The sequence below is a fragment of the Mytilus californianus genome, unplaced genomic scaffold (genome assembly GCF_021869535.1).
Source record: "Mytilus californianus isolate M0D057914Y unplaced genomic scaffold, xbMytCali1.0.p SCAF_10, whole genome shotgun sequence".
NCBI classification, from domain to species: Eukaryota; Metazoa; Mollusca; class Bivalvia; order Mytilida; family Mytilidae; genus Mytilus; species Mytilus californianus.
The window spans coordinates 54,233,995-54,254,349 of record NW_026262582.1 but is presented as its reverse complement, the minus strand read 5'-3'; the positions used below and the strand labels follow the sequence as shown (position 1 = coordinate 54,254,349).

Here is a 20,355-nt window from a genome sequence, read left to right as displayed (position 1 = left end):
AGATTACAAATATTTGTTGTTTCCAGCACAACCTGTCTTTTTATTGCCTTAAAAAATTGTATTTAAGCAAAATACACATAAACAAAACATAATAAGATTAAAACAGAGTTGTCATGGAAACAACAATGACATCTGGCCTAGTAAGTAAGCACTAATGAAAAATAAAAAAGATCTAGGTAAAGCTTATATAATAAAATTAATTGACAATCCATATTATTTAACAAAAACAAATTTTCAAACATTATGTCAATGGACAAAGTACATGTATTTCAGATTTTTTGGCTCCTCAACATAAGTCATTAATAATAAAAAAAAAACTTCTTACAAATTTCTACGGTTTGAGCCATAACCCCCCAAAGCCAATCCTAACCATCCCTTTGTGGTATGGAAACTTGTGGTATAATTTCAGAAAGATCCATACACTGTTCCACAAGTGATTGTCTGGAAACTAGAAAAATGCTTTTTTGGGTCCCTTTTTGGCCCCTAATTCCTAAACTGTTGGGACCATAACCCCCAAAATCAATCGCAACCTTCCTTTTGTGGTTTCAAACCTTGTGTTTAATTTTCATAGATTTCTTTTTACTGATACTAAAGTTACTGTCAGGAAACCAAATGTCTTCGGACGACGCTGACGACCACGTGATACCGATATACGACCGCAAAATTTTTTGCGGTCGTATAAAAACAATAATCGTTATGACAGAAATCTTGCTTCCCTACTGTTCATAATAAAGTGATTATTTCAAACAGATGTGGCTTCAGGGATTAAGATGAACAATTATTTCTAAATGTGTTCAAAAGAACCTTTGTAAATGCTGCTATATGTATGCGATCCAAGTACAAAATGGTGAAGAGAGTTTCCAAATGTTCATACATATGTATATAAAAAAAAATTGACTTTTGTTGTAACAATAGAGAACAAATTTTAAAACTGACTGATCAGAGCAAAGATTGGGTACATGTAGCTTTATAGGATAAAACTTACTGATCAGAATAAAGAATGGGTACATGTAGCTTTATAGGATAATATTTCATGCAGCATATGGAAGAAAAAGAATATTTTTGACAAAACCTTCCTTCCATTATATCTGATATTCCACAAAATTTCAAAGAAAAAGATGAAAACTTGATTTCCAAAAGTGTGTTCAATCACGTCAATTTAAAATTTGTGGCATCTTTAAAGATTGCTGCCAACAAACACCATCCAATCAATACAAACTAGAGGCTCTAAAGAGCCTGTGTCGCTCGCCTTGGTCTATGTGCATATTCAACAAAGGACACTCTCCAACATTGTAGACGAGAATAGAATTCATGACAAAAATCTCTGTTTTGTTGATCTTGTATTGCTGATCATTTAGTCTGTTTAGCTTCTCTCTATCTTCTTTGGTTTTTGCTCCAAACAAAAAAGAGGGTCAAAAAATCTTTATTTAAGGGCAATCACTCCTATAAAGAGTGACAGTCTACTAACTATATCAGCAAAATTTGACTTGTTAGTAGATCTTGCCTTGCTGATCATTTTAGTGTTTGAAGTGTCTATTTATCTTTTATAATTTTTATCATATAAGATAAAACGCAAAAAAATGGTAAAAATCATCACCAAAGGGCAATAACTCTAATAAGGAGTCGACTGATGATTTCAACCATGTAGACTTATTTGTAGAATTTCTTGCTGATCAATTTTGCAAAAGTTTCTATCTATTATAGTTTTCAAGACAATAGGCAAATATGAAAAAAAATGGTAAAATTTGTCATTTAAGGGCAAAAACCCCTATAAGAAGTCGTCTGACAGTTTTGACATATATGGACATTAGGTAGAACTCAACATGCTGAACATTTTTTGCTCCTGTCTGATTTTCTCTATTTATAACGGTTTTCAAAATAATAGAAAAAACTTGCATTTTACCCCTATGTTCTATTTTTAGCCATGTCGGCCATCTTGGTTGGCAGGCGGGGTCATCAGACACATTTTTTAAACTAGATACCCTAATGATGATTGTGGCCAAGTTTGGTTAAATTTGGTCCAGTAGTTTCAGAGGAGAAGAATTTTGTAAAAGTTAACGGACGACAACAGACGACGGACACCAAGTGATTAGAAAAGCTCACTTGGCCCTTTGGGCCAGGTGAGCTAAAAAAATAAATCCCTGTAAGAATGGTAAAGGAACTCCAAATCCTTGCAAGAATGGTAAAAGGGACTCCAAATCATCCTATAGAATATAATAGAGAGACCTTGCAACGAATTTCAAAAGAGAAGTAAATTTGAAAACAGACTAATCAAAATAAAGGACTGTCTCAGGCCAATAAGTTTTTCCAACCAGAACAAAATGAAATATTCATTTGAATAACTTGATATTTCTTGTCATGTGTTTATGGAAAAATATGTAATAGTGTTCTGATGTTGAAAAATGTTTTCATGTCAGCATACCTACATGTACACATATTGACTTAGCTCTTTAAATTCAATGTCTTAAATTTTCAATTTAGCCATTAGGAAGACAACTCTGCTACAATTTTTTTTCATACTTCAGAATATATGTTCAATTTGTAAAATCAGATCTAGAAGTATAAAGAAGAAATGAATAAATAAGTTGTAAATTAACATCAAAATTTAACATTTACAATTCATAAAATTCTGACAAATATAAGAAACATATTCATGATAGTTGTTTAAAATAAGAAGGAAAAATATGTACAATTGTTTGATCGCATTACTCATGTTACTATCATAAAGAAAACAATCTTATACATGAAGATGTAAGTAAAATATTGATTTACACTTATCACATTTAACAAGAAGCTTAATCTCAGACCAATATATATTAAATGACTTTTTGGATATGTAATAAATACTATTGATTCTTCCACCCAAGTTTGCCTCAAATACAAATTTCAATGATGTCCTTATACTTTCTTAAAAACAAAATACATAACAAATAACACAATATTTATTTGGATCTGAGACAAAGATTCAGTTTGATAACAACAATGGAAACAATATATCTTCACAAAGAACTGTAAAAAAATCACATTACATACATGTGATGAATTGTATCATATCACGAACCTTATTCCAATCTCTATATAAAAGTACCTTAATCATATCACCAAGCTTCCTCTCAAACAGTACTTATCTTTTCGCCCCATAGAAAATTTTGGTGAAGGTAGACACTTGTTTTGTTACATTGAAATATATTAACTTCCAAAGAAATGACTAACATGTATCTTAACAGCACCACTGTAACATGGTAATATTAACCACCTTACAGCCATTCTTAGTGATATGATTATAACAGCATGCTGTCAATGAAACGACTGATCACCATTCCCAATTAGCTGACAGCACATCTTGTCTACAAGGGCCAAAGAGATTCTTTGCAGTAAAACATTTCTGACTACAATGTTACCACTTACCTTTGCAAACATTTTTGATTGGTGAATGTTTTTTAATGTATATTTAATCTTTGAAGTGAAGGCAACTAAAGGGCTACTGATGACATCAGTGTTAGATGTCAAGCTGTAAAAAACATTTAAGTCCAATATACAATGGACTAGCTTCACTACACTTTTAAACAGGTAGATAAAAGTCTCTTAATCAAATACACTAACTGAAATCAGAAAAATTTTACAGTTGAGATTACCAGGTTGGTCAAGCCGATACATGCACAGTTTCTACCAATGATTCTTTAATAATTTCACCAAAGTTCTGACCTACTTCTGAAGAATTTTTCCATGTCTGTGCTTCTGATTGCCCTTGTTGATTGGTAACACAATGGTTACCCGTTTCAGATTGGCTTGATGAGCTTTTGTCTAGGTCTATGTAAGTTTTAACATCACCACAATTGACAGAGAATGGATCTTCATATTTCTCCACCTTAATGCCATCAGTGTATCCATTATCTTGGTTATTTATGTGTGATAATATGGCGGGACAAGCTTCAGCAATTTTATCACTGGTAGTGTTTGTCATTGTTGTATAACATGTGGATACCACACGATTTTGTGGTCCTGAATATGACATCCAGTTGTTATGACCAACCCCTGTCATTTGGTCAACTTTGTAAAATTGATCTGCAGAATCTAATGATGTGTACTTTTTTTCAGGCTGTGAATTTGAAATGAATGAATTATGTTGTGAAATGTTGTTACTATGGCTACGAAAGTCTTGGTTTGTTTCTTCTGTTGTAAATGGTGTTAATGTTTGATATGATTTCTCTGGATAATCAACATTTTCATATGGTGGGCTATTCTCTGTAGAACTTGACTCTGAATATGAGCTTTCATCTTCTTTGTAATTATACAAAGAAGACATACTATCGGTGTTATAAAGTTCATCAGATTCATTATAGAGAAATACTCTTGGTAACAAGTTTGTCTGAGATTCACGATATTGTTGAGACTGATAGATCAGTGCCGTCCTTTGTTGCTGAGAAGCATATTGAACTTCCTGCATCATTACATTACAGACATCCGAATTCTGACAATCTCGACAACTCCCTAATTCGTTGCTGTTAAATTCAGACAAGTCAATCGTCTTTTGTTCATCGTCAGAACAATGTGCAGAGTCAACATCTGATTCAATTTTCTCTTGTTCTAATTCTTGACCTTTCTGTATTTTTGTAACAGGTGATGAATGATCCTCTTCTTTCTTATCTAACTGAAGCCTCATTAATGTATGAATAAAATGAGTTCTCACACGAATGGGATTGAATTCAATTCTACCTTGTAGATTACCACAGCCATCCTTACTACATCCACAAGGAAACGATAATCTATCTACCTGACACTGTATACCTTCCCGACTACATGCACAAGTCTCTGGATCACAGAATACCTGACAGTCACAGCCACATAGCTCACGTGAGTTACGTATATCTCTGCATACATCCTTCTCACCACTTTCAATTTTTTTAACCCCAGACTGTCTAAGTAGTATGCGTCTCTGTCTTGTTGTAATTGGTGTCAGTACATAATAATCATCATTTTCAAAATCAGAATCATCTTCCATGTCTTCCTCGTCATCATCTTCTTCGTCACTTCCAAGATATTTAGCACTTTTCTTTTCTTGCTTCTTCATTTCTTCAATCATCAAGGTATGTAGTCTCTTCTGTTCCTTGGCATGATCTGGTATACTAAAACTCTCTATATGACTATGCTTGTTTAACATGCCTGCAATAAATCACAATGATTAAAGTTCACTATTCAGTAATGCAAGTTTATTCATTATACAATGTATCACTGTATCAATTGACGTGTAATGAGTAGATTTGGCATTTAATATATATATATATATAAATACTCTAAATATCAGCACAACAATGTCAAATCTGCAAATTTGCAGAAACAAATTTGTGTTCTTCCCTCGCTGGGATTCGAACTCATGCTATTGGGATATTGAGTCAACACCGACTGCACTGTGTCCAGCGCTCTGGACCACTCTGCCACCTAGACTGAACTAAAAATTCAGCTTTCGGTGGCCTAGTGTTAGCTTTCCTCGTCAGTAGAATTTAGAGTTGTAACACAAATACATGATATATTAGGCATGAAGATGGAATTGATTGCAGATTAGCTAAATTATCTGTCGTAAAGGATCGTAAGATGCAGTCCCAGAAAATATATATACATGTATGACAAGACCTGTATGCTGTATCTTTCACCTGGTATCTATGCATTATATTGACTTATGTTCCAGTAAGAAGTTATAATGGGCACTGCTTTGGCAGCTGACAGGACTTTGAAAATGCAGAAAACTCCTTTTGAAACTTCATTCAGGTTTCCTTTAACCAGCATAACCAGGTTCCACTGAATGTATTCATACAATAAAACTATTGAAAACATTCATTTTGCAAGACATATGTAATTTACAACAATTCGATCCGTAAGAAACACGAATTACCAAAGGGAGCGGTGAGCACTCACAAACATGTCTTACCAAGCCTCATTCTTTATGTGCCTGTCCAAAGTCGGGAGCTTGAGTACAGTGGTTATGGTTGGTTCATGTCGGTCATATTTAATTTTTTTTCGTTAAATTCTCTAAATAAGTTTTCTCATTTGAATTGTTTCACATTTTTCATGTCAGGGCCTTTTATGGCTTACTATACGGTATGGGTTTTTCTCATTGTTGAAAGCTGTACGGTGGCATTATTTGTTTACTACCACTTCATTTTAATTCTGGTGGATAGTTGTCTGGTTGGCAATCATAGTAAATGCCTAGAATGCATGTAAAAAGCATGAAAATTGTGATCTCTTGAAAACCTGTCCTCAGAATTTGTTTTAATGTAATTTGATGTTGCTATGTACATTTCCGTTTAAAGGCATGGATAAATAATTTATACGGGGTAACCAGTTAAATTTTGTAGCAGAAAACAGTTAAGTCTCAAAATGAAAGAGTGAAATAAATGTGGATAGTGTCCACATGTGGACACAGATGATGCCCCCGCTTGCATATCATATAGTTATAAAGGGACATAACTGAAGAACAGTAAAAGTGACGCTACCCAAATTTGAACTTGATTTGAGTTTTGTGTGTAAGTCTCATAACATTTGGTTGAGGCTAACTTAAGTAGAGAACAGAAACTAAAAATTCAGCAATTTTTCTATTTATAAAGGGGCATAACTCAATAATGGTTTAAGTGACACTACCCAAATTCAACTTGATCTGTGTTTTATCAGTGGAAGTCAAAATTAAACATTCAATTGTATAAAGCATTGATTGTAGTTGATTCAACTATAATCATGGACAAAGGAAGATAACTCCAATTTTAAAAATAACTTGATATTTAGAAGAAAATAAAAATTTTGCAATTTTTTCCATTTATATAGGGGCATAACTCTAGAACGGTTAGAGTGACCCCACCAAGATTCAAATTTGATCTGTGTTTTGTGGTAATAAGCATTGTGTATAAGTTTCATAACATTTGGTTGAGGCAAACTTAAGTTAGAGAACAGAAACTAAAAATTTTGCAATTTTTCCATTTATAAAGGGGCATAACTCTAGAACGGTTAAAGTGACGCCACAAAAATTCAAACTTGATCTGTGTTTTGTGATAATAAGCATTGTATATAAGTTTCATAACATTTGGTTGAGGCAAACTTAAGTTAGAGGACGGAAACTAAAAATTTTGCAATTTTTCAATTTATAAAGGGGCATAACTCTAGAACGGTTAAAGTGACGCCACCAAAATTCAAACTTGATCTGTGTTTTGTGGTAATAAGCCTTGTGTATAAGTTTCATATCATTTGGTTGAGGCAAACTTAAGTTAGAGAACGGAAACTAAAAATTTTGCAATTTTTCCATTTATAAAGGGGCATAACTCTAGAACAGTTAAAGTGACGCCACCAAAATTCAAACTTGATCTGTGTTTTGTGGTAATAAGCATTGTGTATAAGTTTCATAACATTTGGTTTAGGCAAACTCAAGTTAGAGAACGGAAACCAATTTTGGGACGTACGGACGGACGTACGTACGTACGTACGGGCGGACAAGGGTAAAACTTAATGCCCCCACCGCTACGGCGGGGGCATAAAAATTGTCAAAAGGACAATCACACTCATGACACTTAGAAATTGTAATCTTAATAAAAGAACTGAGTTCCTATGTCATATGTCCCCCGCATTGCACATATTTTATCTATCCAAGGTACAGTCAACTGAGGTACAAGGGCAATAACTATCATTTTTTTTTTTGTTCTTTAAAACTTTTTATTAATATCTTAATTATAAGAGAAATGAAGGCTTCAGAGCAAGTGCAATGTGATTTCCATTATAATTAATATTTTCAAGGGGCATAACTCGTTACAAATATTTGATCAGCACTTATTTTAGAAATGGTAAAAAACATAACTGATATAAACCTACAATTTAAATTTCATAAAAATCTGGCAAGATTTGTACACTTTAGTTTAGAGAGCTGATAAGGCAATTTTCCATATAATTAATATTTCCAAGTGGCATAACTCTTTTAAAAAACATAGGTCGGCACTGATTTTCGAACTCCTCCAAGACATTGCTGATATAAACGCATGATTTAAGTTTGATAAATTTCTGGCAAAAATTGTTCACATGAGAGCGTTGACAATGCAATTTTCCATATAGTTAATGTTTCCATGGGGCATAACTCTTTTAAAAATAATAAATCGGCACTGATTTTCGAACTTGTCCAAGACATTGCTGATTGAACCTACAATAAGTTTCATAAAAATCTGGCAAGAATTGAACACATGAGAGTGCTAACGATGCAATTTTCCATATAATTAATGTTTCCAAGGGGCATAACTTTTTTAATAAACAGCTGCGTCATGAGCGCATGATACATCTGTCGCATTTTTTACAAATAAAGTTCAATAACTTCTCAATGTCATATCAGAAATTTGTGAAAAACTAAAAGGGAGGTTATCTTAGTTGATATAAACCAGTCACCAAAGTTTAATGAAAATTGCTCAAAGCACTTTAAAGGTATATATATTGTACGAAAACTAGAAAATCACCCCTTTTTATGAATAAAATCCCATAACTCAGAAGTGTAAAATCTTAAATTTATAAAAATTGATAGGGAGTTTACATCAATAGATATAAACAATTCTCCAAAGTTTCATAAGAACTGCTGAAAGCATTTTTGAGTTATTGTCCGAAAACTGGAAAATCATCCTTTTTTTTAATGAATAAAACTCCACAACTCGGAAACATAAAATCTAAAATTTATAAAAATCAAAAGGGAGCTCATGTCAATAGATATAAACAATTGACCAAAGTTTCTTGCAAATTGGTGAAAGCATTTTTGAGTTATTGTCTGAAAACTGGAAAATTCCCCCATTTTTTAATGAATAAAACCCCATAACTCAGAAGCGTAAAATCTAAATTTTATAAAAAACGAAACGGAGCTCACATCAATAGATATGAACAATTCACCAAAGTTTGATGCAAATTGGTTGAAGAGTTTTTGAGTTAATGTCCGACATGTTGAGGATGGACGGACAGACAGAGGTATACCATAATACGTCCCGTAAATGGACGTATAAAAATAATTGATCGGCACTGATTTTCAAACTCGTTCAAGACACTGCTAATATAAACCTATGATATAAGTTTCATAAAAATCTGACAACAATTGTACACGTGAGAGCGCCAACAAGACGCCTGGTATTTCTATGTCCCCTGCAACATGTTGCGCGAAGGACAATTAACTATGATTGTTATTCTTCCTACCGAAGGTCAGTGTTTCTCTCTGGTCACTACCGTTTCCTCTACCAACAACAACAGACCACCACGAAATAGACAATTGTGCTGAAAGTGGCATTGAACACCAATCAATCATTATGTGTAACCACATATCAGTGTTTAGTTTCAAATCCATGCAAGGTTTTCAAGTTATCATGCAGATACGAAAAACTGGCCGACTGACAAGTCAAAAACTATATTTACCACTTAGAGGCCTTGGTTTAAATTAGAATGGTTAATCTAAAGTACACTTCTGACAACATCATGTTGCAACTTCAGTGTTCTGCCAAGGCCACAGTATTCATCCCTCACATTTTAATGCTGATCTAGTGGATGAATCTCCGAGCTAACTTAGATAATGGGGTGCTAAGATCTTGTCAAATTTTTAAATTAAAATTTAAATGTGCTTACCTGTACAATTTGGACCATTTGATCACCTAGTTCTACTTGTCCATAATTGATAATATTACCTTACATGTATTATGTCAAATATTGGTGACCAGTTCAATGAAAAAAAAAACACTATTATTGTAAAAAAGACTTTCATTTCTTTTGTATTTTTGACTCCAGAAATTACTCAGAAATCATTCCAAAGCTTTTCAACTAAATTTTACCATTCTATCACTACAAGCTTTGAGGTTTGCATTTTGTATCACTTTTGAACTGAATTGAAAACTGTACATGTGATGATTAATTCATTATTGTTTATTTTGTGTATAGTATTTTTAACCAAACTGTTTAATCTGCTTCAGAGAAGAATTTGAGGGTCATTACAAGCCTGTAATTGACGATGGTAATTTGTCCTTGCATCATGGTTTACAAAATGTAATAAAGGAAATATATACCTAACGTAAAATGATGTAAAACCTCAAAAGAAAGAAATAACAGATTAATTAATATATTAAAGTCCATATAATAATAAAAATAATAATAATAATAATAATAATAATAATAAATTCTTTATTTAAAGAGGGTAAACTCAGTTAGTTACAATAAACTAATCTTCCCTGAGGCTCTCACATACAAATTCAAATACAATCAAAAACAGATATTTACACATAGTTAATTTACAGTCAAGTAGTTCAATGTAATATTGTTAACATGATAAGATATAAAGCTGTTCAAGATGTACATGTAGTCAAAAAATCAAATAACAATAAAAATATACACAAGGGCCTTTTATAGCTGACTGTATGGTATGGCTTTTGCTTATTGTTGAAGACTATAAGCTTAAGGTAACCTATAGTTGCTTACATGCAAGTCACTTGTTTAATTAGTCTCATTGGCAATCATACCACACATGTAACATCTCCTTATTTTATAGTGAAAGCAATTTTCATTTTCTATCTGAAATAAGAATTGTACAAATTTAATCATTATTTTATAATTTAGACATGTTGACATTTAATTTAGAAGTGAACCTCATCAGTCATTGAAAAGACCTGTAAAATATAGTACTTACCAAGTGTGGAACCACCTTCACTTGGAACACATGTAAACCCTTGCATTCTTGGAAAATAGTATACAGTCACACCTTTAAACTTCACTGACTTCTTTTGACGTTTCTTTTTTGACATGACTAAAAAGATAGTTATGTACGGTAAATGAAATCATATAACTTGGGCATGTTATCTGACAGATAAAAAATACACATATGAAAGTTCATTTAAACAAATTGAATACATCAATTTTATAATACAGAAGAAAGAAATCAAATCAACACTGAGCATGGCTCACACTATCAGGTGACTGGGGTGAAGAAATCGCCTTCCGGTCTGTCATTTCGATTTGCCCGACTGTCAAAAGCGATGTCTAGTTGCCCAGGTATTTTCTTTCATTTCCAGTACTTGTTAATCGAGGGTATATCCAAAGTTCTGATTTTCAGCAAAATAAGTTTGTTATTTCATTAGAACATGAAAACTGTCTTTAGTTAATGTTACAACAACCAAAAAATTCCTAATATATGATCATGCAATTCTGCAGAAAGCACAATTGATAACTACTATAACCTATACTCAGAACTAACCTATAGATGTTGGAACATCAGAACTGCTGTTAGTTATAACAGAACTACTACTGTTTTCATCAATGTCAGATGATATGGGGGAATCACCAACCTCTTCTATCTTCCTCTTCAACATTTTGACCTACATTCTACAAAAGGAAAGTATAACATTGTCTTTACTCCTCATATTTGTATACTGTGGATTTATTTATGTTTGTGGATATTTGATTTGGTGCATACCATGCATACTTTATAATATTTGTACTTTGTTGAACATCTAAATTCATGGTTTACCTAGGCCACCCATAACAAATTTCTTGTTTGATGTTGCCTACCCATGCCTTGTAAGGTTGGGTAGGTAGGTAGGAATTTTATTTTTTTTTAGCCAACAACATAAGTTACATGTTTTAGACAAGAAAACGATATAAGATCAGGAAAAAATCTTTGAAAAAAAAAATTTTTTTGGGGTACCGTCATGACCGTAGGCTGCTTTTTCAAATTTTTAGGTGGGTAGGTAGGCAACATCAAACAATTTAAATTTTATATCTTTGGCCCTACATATATCCATGAAATTTGGCATCCCTATAACAATTATGAATCCAGTCATGGACCAACACCCAATCAGAGTGACAGTGTGAAATACTACACTGTGTTTACAAGATTGATGGAAAACAGTTTACCATTGAAATTTTGAGTGTAAAAAAGAATAAAATTACAGGAAACTTTTCTGAAATATTATGGTGGCAATAATTTATTATAATGTAAGCCAGTGAAGACTGCTGGTTTAATAATTGTTGATTTGTATAATGTTACTTTTTTTTTAATTAAAACTGTTGTTTGGTCTTTGATATATAATTAATAATTTTCCCTATACATGTACTTTCTACCAAACACATTTTTCAGAGAGAGGTTTATATATCTAGTAGATATACGTTTTGAACTTAAAAAAAGACCATTATATTCTATATTCAATATATAGGGTTTTCTAATCCTGGCTATTCTATTAGTCCCGAGTCACACATACCAAAAAAATTATCACTGAAAATCCTTATTATCTAGAAACCAAATGTATTGAAGAATTTCATACTATGTATAGCTACATTTGTATTCTTAGCAACTGCTTATGACAATCAGACTTAAAAAAATAGGTTTCCTCAATTTTTTCTACTTTCAATCACTTCTATAAGTTTTATTAAAATTGAACAATTCTTCCTCAAATTATCACTCAGAAACAACAAATTTCAACTATTTTTTCAAGTCAATTTTACTAAGGAGGTTATATGAGAAGGAGAGCGAACACTCTGCTTGAAATAAAATTAGCATCCCCAGGATAGCAATTCGATCAGAGGAAAATGATTAAAATATAAAGAAACCAACATGTTTATCACCCACTTGATAGTGCCCTGAGATGTACCAGACTGTTACCGTGAACAGTCAATGTGATTGGGGGAATCGTGAATGTCACGTGATTCTTATCAGTGACTGTGTCATTAAAATACAGGTGTAATTATAGTAATAAATCAGTTCAAATGTGTTTTTAATGTGCAATAACATTTGACGTGAAATTCAATAGTATATTGTCTAACTACGACGAAAAACGACTAAGAAATGAAAAAGTTTTGAGGATATAATGAAATTTAATAATGCAATTTCTATTCAACCCCACCTTGCTTTAAACAAAGATTTTCGCTTCTCCTCTCTGGCCCCGTCTATGTTAACTGGTAGGTTATATCATAGTAAATAGAGGAATATGCGCGATACCTTTGTTACTGTGACCTGTAGCGACCGGAGCGAATATTTGTAATTAAAACGAAGAAAAGTTTGTTTTTCATGGCGTTAGGCTGTAGATATGAGCTAAGCCGCTGAGATTTTCACTTAACAAGTTGGCTCATAGAAATGAAAAATAGCATGTTATATCCTCGAAAGTAGAGGAATATGTGAGGTATCTTTGTTACGGTGACTTGTTGCGACTGGCACATTATTTTATTTCTTTTTCTAAACAGAGAAGAAATTATCAGAGAAAAGTTTCAGTCTTTCTCAGGGTGGAATATATTATGCTTTAAAGATCAGGAAACATGAAAAATTGTTTTATGTGGTAAATTTTACTTCAATATGTATTCATCAGTTATGAAGCAAATCAGGTCTGTCAAGTATTGTCTTGCAGATGCAGAATATTTCTAGATCAAATTCTTTTTAGAGCTCCAACGCTTCGGCATCGTTAATAAATAAATCATCGATGGCTGAAATACATCAACAGTAAACATTCGGTGTGTATGTTTTAGTAGCCTGGATTCCTGGCCAAACCTCCACTTTGCATAAGTAAGTCTATATATATATATTATTGTCGAGAATTGAACCAGGTTCCCATGCTTATTTTGTAAAACCTTGGATCCCGGTCCGTTTATAAAACTTCGGGTGTTTTCATTCTTACTCGGATGTGTAATTAGGACAAAGTCTCCCTCTGCGACCGTATCAATTTCAACTAATTAACACCCACTTACAGAAAAGGCGGTAACATTTTAAGTGTAATTATCGTCTTTCATGCTCTCTCCTTCCCATGAAACCTCTGATTTTACAAAGCTGTAGCCGAGACATTTAAACTTTTGACATGAAAATCAACTCTCTATATTTTCCATTTTTAACAAACAACTTAAGCAATGTTAAGTCACCATCCAGAATCCTAAAACCAATTTTTTTCCAAATATTTCTTAAATTTGAATATTTTAGCAAGTGACCTTGATCTTTGACATATTGACCTTAAAATCGCCCTCACTTTTAATATCTTCCATCTGTACAGGTTACAATCTCATCAAGTAAGGGAAGTGTTTAATGGTTGCAATCAATTGACATTTTTAACATCTTACAATGCTAATAATTGCTGAGTATATCGATATATAGCTATATAGTCAACTCGACATTTTTGTTGATTTTTTTATAGACAATTCACTATTTCAGTAATTTTCTGGACTGTAAAAATTCATTGCATCTAGATTCTGATCAATAAACATATACAATCTTTATATATAAATGTTAGAACACTTGTAAACTTACTTAATCATTTGTAAAATATAATAACAATTAAAGAAATGTCTAAACATACATTGTACATGTATCAATTCTTCACAACATGCACAATGGGACATAATCTTCAAATCTTTCAAGACAAAACCCATGTTTGATTGCATAATTTCAATAATTCACAATTTTCCTAATTTATTCTGGGTTAGTTCTTCTGTATATTGATTTTTCTGTATTTACAGAACAGTTTGTTGCTATGGCAATCTTTAATTATGATGTTTGATGACATACGTAAGAATTCCAAATCTGGTCATTTTAAATTATAACCAAGAGCAGCTCAGGACTTTGAGCAAACCCTTGAATTCTTGGTATACATATTTATGTACATCATTGCAAGTGGTAATATTTGCAAAATAATAGTACCAATATGTATGACTGGTAGATTTTTTTGTAAAAAAAGATTTAAGACCAATTCCCAGTGATTTTGGCAAATCTGTGCAGAACTGCAGATTATTATCCTAACTAAGTGAATTTGCATGTTCCTTATTATACATGTATGTGTTGCAGGGATAAAACATTTTTGCACTAAGATTGCTGTGTATTGCCTGCATCAATGACAAGGAAAGTGTGTCCGCTGGATAAACTAGATATTTGTGTACAGGTGCATTGCATTTGCGCCACAATTAGTGCTAAAAATAATTACTTATCATGCACCATTTTTCAGGTAATCTATATGAAGATAAGTTTCAATGTAAGTTGTTTCCAAAATATGAGGCTCGTATACAAATTTTGTAGAGTACCATATTAGAATTTAGTGAGTTCACATAAATTACTTAAAGAATTTGAGTATGCATGTGTTGACATATATATTTAAGTTGAGAAGATGGACAAAATTAAATTTTGCACAAACCAAGGAAAATGTGTTTGTATTTATATGACAACATATATATATGTACAAATTATCCAGTGTACAAAAATGTATTGAAGAATAAAGACAAGTCTTGTATATAAATCAGGTAGATGGTTATCTCATTTGAGTGAGAGCGAGATTTATGCACGGAGTGTGATACAAAAAAAAATGATACGAAAACCGAGTTAATTTGATTGGCTTATCCAGCATTATGAGACAATATTACAACATTTCCAATGGCTATTCGTTAGGTCATTGATGACTTTCAAAGGTTAAGACCATGTAGATTTTGACCAACGCAACAGACATATATGTGATTTCTTCGATAATATACAAAACACTCACCCTTTTCACTAAAAATTTTCTTTTTAACAAAAGTTATAACATTATGATGCGTACAAAAAGTTTTAAAATGTCTGATGTCAAAGTTTCGGAATAGGACATATGACGTCATACTGGTATGTGTAATAGACTAGATCAACAATTCATGGAATTTTACATTTAACAAAATGAGAGTGTTGATCATATGAGAAATAGGTTTAACAACTCATGAGAATTGGATATAGCATGATATCAACTCTCTTTAGTTAATTTAAATAGTAATAATAAACTCGCCAAAGACTCGTTTATTATCATATTGAAATTAAATAACTTGAGTTGATATCAAGCGATATCCAATTCTCATTCGTTATAAAACCTATTAATATATATTAATAAACCTTGATAAAAAATTATTGACAGTGTAGTTGATTAGTCATATGTTTGTAGTGTTTATAATCCAAAGAAGTAATTATATTTTCGAAAGTTCAATACCAGCTGTTAAATGAGTTATTTATAGTGGAATTAAAATTTTAAAATTGGTGTCCTAACAAACCACAACAGTTTGATATATTCTACTTTCCTGTTGATCTGTTTTTAAAGAATAATTGAAAACATAATTAAATTCTAACAAGTTGTCATGATCTTTTTTAATTTTGTAAAAAAATGTTGATGTCCATGGCCAGGACATCATGTTAGTTGTAACATGAATTCTGATGAATGATTGTAGGCCAAGTAATGACGACATCTGTCAAGCACATATTAAAGAGCTATTAAGTATTAATTTTAAAGATGTCTCTTATTCACGAATTGGTCATAGAAACAAAACAAACTGCTGATCCCTGTACATTGTCTTAAGTGTACATGAAATCAAAATTATTCGTCAGCTGTTTTTTTTTTTATTTTCATTTTCATTCTTATTAAAAAATAACCAGAAACCCCCATTAATTTCCTTCCCTTAACCAATTCAATTGATCAACGGGTCAACTTGTAATAAATGAAAATAAAACGAATCAGCTGAGTGATTACCAAAATCCTCGTAAAATAATACCTCAAAACAATGATACAATCGCTGTTTCCTGTTTGAATTGTTTTGAATTTTAAATCCAAGGAGGTACAAAGTCGCCGTTGTATTAATTTCATTTAATCATCGGCAGGGTAAGTCCTTAGTCACTTTGAAACATCTTCATTTTTCTAGCCAGTCCCCATTTTCCTTACCTGTGCGACTTGTAAATTACAAGTTGTTTCCCTCGAAACGATTAAGATGGCAAAAACATTTCGCGCTGAAGTCAGACAGTCGGTAATGTTTAGCAATTTCCTAATTTTTAGCAATTACATTGTCATTTTGCCAGCAAGATTATGCCCTGGGATTATGTCGGAAGCCCAAAGAATATTATTAATTTAAACCTAAACCAAATAATGTTTGACAGTTTTATTGTTTCACAATTCTTACTGTTTGTAATGTGGAATGTTAGGATTATTAGTTAATAACAGATCTTTTTTTTTTAAATGAACTCTATGTACATATTCTTTAAATAATCTAACATAGTCAAAATGTGATTGCCTTAATAAGGATATATTTGATTTTTGTGACAGTCACAGATGTCGACGGATATGTTCCAATTATTGAAACTACAATCCCATCCTCTTTTCCCCGAATGTAATCTACCAATTTAGACTTATCACCAGTTTGGACTTACATGAGCAATAATGTTTTCAACTTGATAAATTCCTACATTCAAATTGCTAGATGAACCTATTATTTGAAGAAAAATAACACAAGGCATACAGTTGATAAAATTGTACATATACATGTATATATATAATTCATTTTTAAATAAATTAATTTTAACTGTTTAAACGGGGGGCGGGGTGCTAGATTGGTGACAATTTATGCAATATTACATGTATAATATAACCATAAAGACATGACATTCTCAAAGACAACCTTATAAGAACCTAGAAATATGGGCAAACAACTGGGGAATGATGTTTAAAGCAGTTGAGGTATTATGATCCGAAATCCTCAGAGGGATCTGAATCCTGACGAACAATTACACTTTGTTTAGTGTAATTGAATTCCTGAGTAAAATCTGGATCCAAGTCCCAAGGAGGATTTAAATGCTCCATGGGTATCGGATATGCAGTTTACTTGTATAGTGTTTCCTGCAGGATGTTTTGGCGTGGTATGGCACCCTGCCATGTTTTCTTGACGCCATGCCCTTTTTAGGAAAAATATTTGACGCCATGCCCCTTTTCCATCGTATTTTAGAATGCCCCGCTGTAATTTAATATTGGTTCTGCAATTCATCTTTTAGCAAGACCATTTTGAGTTATTTCCCTCGGAACAAAAATAAATATTTAAATGGTCGACATCTTATTGAATTTTGAAAATTCGTAATGTTTGAACAGTTTTGAAGCGACAGAGTACAAATACGATTAATTACTTTACTTTATTGAAAAAGCACTTTACGCCCATATGGGCCAATGGCTTACAAACATTATACATGATATACATATAATACAGTAAACAATGAAAATAAACAATACAGACACTTTCTACTATAATCCTTTCTTTAAATCCGTATATATATAAGAGATTCAAATAATATAAAGGACTCCCTGCCCTCAGTCTTAGTGACGTTTTTAAAAAGGAGCCTAATTTGTTAGTGTCCTGTTTTGTTTCTGGATTGAGGATATGTTTTAATTTATCTATATCGTTCAAGTTATTATATACATTTTCATTTAAAAATTCTTTTCTTAATTGTTCATTTATTTTACATTTAAAAAAGAAATGGAACTCATCATCTAGTACATCACAATGTATACATACTTGTAGTCTTAAATCTCTGGGAATTTTCCTGTATCTACCAGTTTCTATTAATAAACAGTGGTCACTTATGATTGAATCTAATAGGGACAACATCGATTTGTACCTCTACGAAATTAAAATGTAGACAAATTAATAGGGAACCAGGCGATCGTTTTGAGTTATAATTTTACGATGAATGGGATGGACATTACATCTGTTTGTTTATATTTTCTATTTATACTATTCCGTCGGTCGCGACATCGGATTGGGTGTGAATTTACGACGGCTTTCATACTGTTGTTATCTTAATAAATTATAGTTAAGAATGTAGCTGATATAGTTTTGAATAGTACAAAAAATCAACGTTTCAATGAAAAAAAAAACACCAAATAACACAGATAGAAAAAAGATGAAAAGCAGGAGAATATGTTTAGTAAGTCTTGAAGTTGCTATACATATCTTTGAATATCCTAAAACTATTTGTACAGTTATGAGCCAAGGTAGCTTTGATTGGTACATGTATAAACTTGGGAGATCCATAGGGTATGTATTTGGCACTTCTTTTGTGCATTTAAAAAGCAATGCATTGCATATGCTCATGGTCATGCAAAGTCCACTTTCACAACAAGACAATCAGTCTCAGTGATCCAGTATTAAAGTTTATTACTGGAGTTATTGATTGAAATGAGGCAGTTGGACAATGAACATGATCAAGATTCTATTAGCTGAGTCTAGAAGTGATAATTTTATTACAAAAAAGAAATAAGTTAACAACCTAATACATGTTATATACATATCTTAATTTCTAACCAATAAATATGAAACAATGGTATATTCCATCAAGGATGTATATATGTTAGTTATACGTCCTTGATTCCATTAAATCCCTATCTATTACAGTGCCTTTATATCTATGTAAAGAGTGCCCTAAAAGTGTAGTCCACCATGTAAAGGGTGCCCTTAAAGTGTAGCCAATGGCACTAAGAGTGCCCTCTGAGAAAAAATTACCCTCTTCTTTTCAAAAGCTGCAGGAAACACTATTGTACCACCGTGTTGCAGTCTCATGTCATTGCTCCTTGGTGGATTTCAGATCAGGATACCCGGTGTGGTGCAAGTTCCTATTGAAGAACTAGATGAATATCCAAAGAGAATTACTGCCAGGAAATTTAAAAACTACATGTACCATATGCATTTAACAAATACATTAATATAATATAATATAAGCTTTATTTAGAGTCGGCAAGGTATACAAACAAAGACAAACATAAGCTCTAATGAGCTTTTAACGACATACATGTAGTACATTATGTACATGTATAGTGGATAAACAAATGAAATACATTATAAAGTGTTTCGACATTCCAAAGGCAAAGCACCACAACTAATGTTTTGTGAGAACAATGATTTAGTGGAGCCATCTTGTAGGCAATTGTAGGGCTGGCACAGAGTGATGATAGCTTTAAAACTGATCTCTAAATGACAGATAATGTAATGTATAAATATATATACCAATCACATATGTAAAATTTCCTTCTTCAATTTACTATAAGAGATGCAGTACAAAGAACACATCTGTACGCTGATTTAAATGATAACAGTTAAAATCAATTTGAACACAAATATTTAAATCTTATCATAATTTAATAATGTATATTATTGGAGAATTTTATCGAGATTCCTTTGTCCCCGGGAAGACTAAAAATCAATACATCAAATTTTCCACTAATTTATCTCGACATTATTTGCCATCCTTTTACAATATTACGAAGTATATTCTCTTGAATATAATCTGTTTTATGAATGAATGTGTATCAGGTTATAATAAATAGAAATATGAAACTGATCATCATGATTATACCATGCGTTTTTTTTTCTTTCCAATTCCGAGTATTTTTAAACTCACCTGCGACTTACAAGAAAAAAATCTGAATCAAAACAGAACACGTTATTATGTTATTTATAGTACAGTTCTGTACTTTGTGCTGTATACATTCGGTGGATAAGTAATCACTTGTATTACATTTGTGTACATTACATCTCAGTCGACCATAAGTAGCCTCATCACAAATTCGTACTTGTTTC

General features: G+C 32.2%; 1 protein-coding gene across 2 annotated transcripts; it reads right to left on the bottom strand.

The window, feature by feature from the left end:
* Nucleotides 1–384: 384 nt before the first annotated feature.
* On the bottom strand, nucleotides 385–20,327 carry LOC127718888 (uncharacterized). Of its 2 annotated transcripts, none has more exons than XM_052224952.1 (4): nucleotides 20,177–20,327; nucleotides 11,237–11,364; nucleotides 10,673–10,789; nucleotides 385–5,163 (listed from the first exon to the last, which is right to left on the bottom strand). In XM_052224952.1, exons 2-4 carry the CDS (start codon nucleotides 11,349–11,351, stop codon nucleotides 3,644–3,646), a joined length of 1,752 nt encoding a protein of 583 aa, XP_052080912.1. In that variant the 5' UTR covers nucleotides 11,352–11,364; nucleotides 20,177–20,327; the 3' UTR covers nucleotides 385–3,643. The 2 variants fall into 2 exon arrangements, with proteins under 2 accessions (XP_052080912.1, XP_052080913.1); XM_052224953.1 differs by having other exon boundaries at nucleotides 20,188–20,327.
* Between the last annotated feature and the right edge of the window lie 28 nt (nucleotides 20,328–20,355).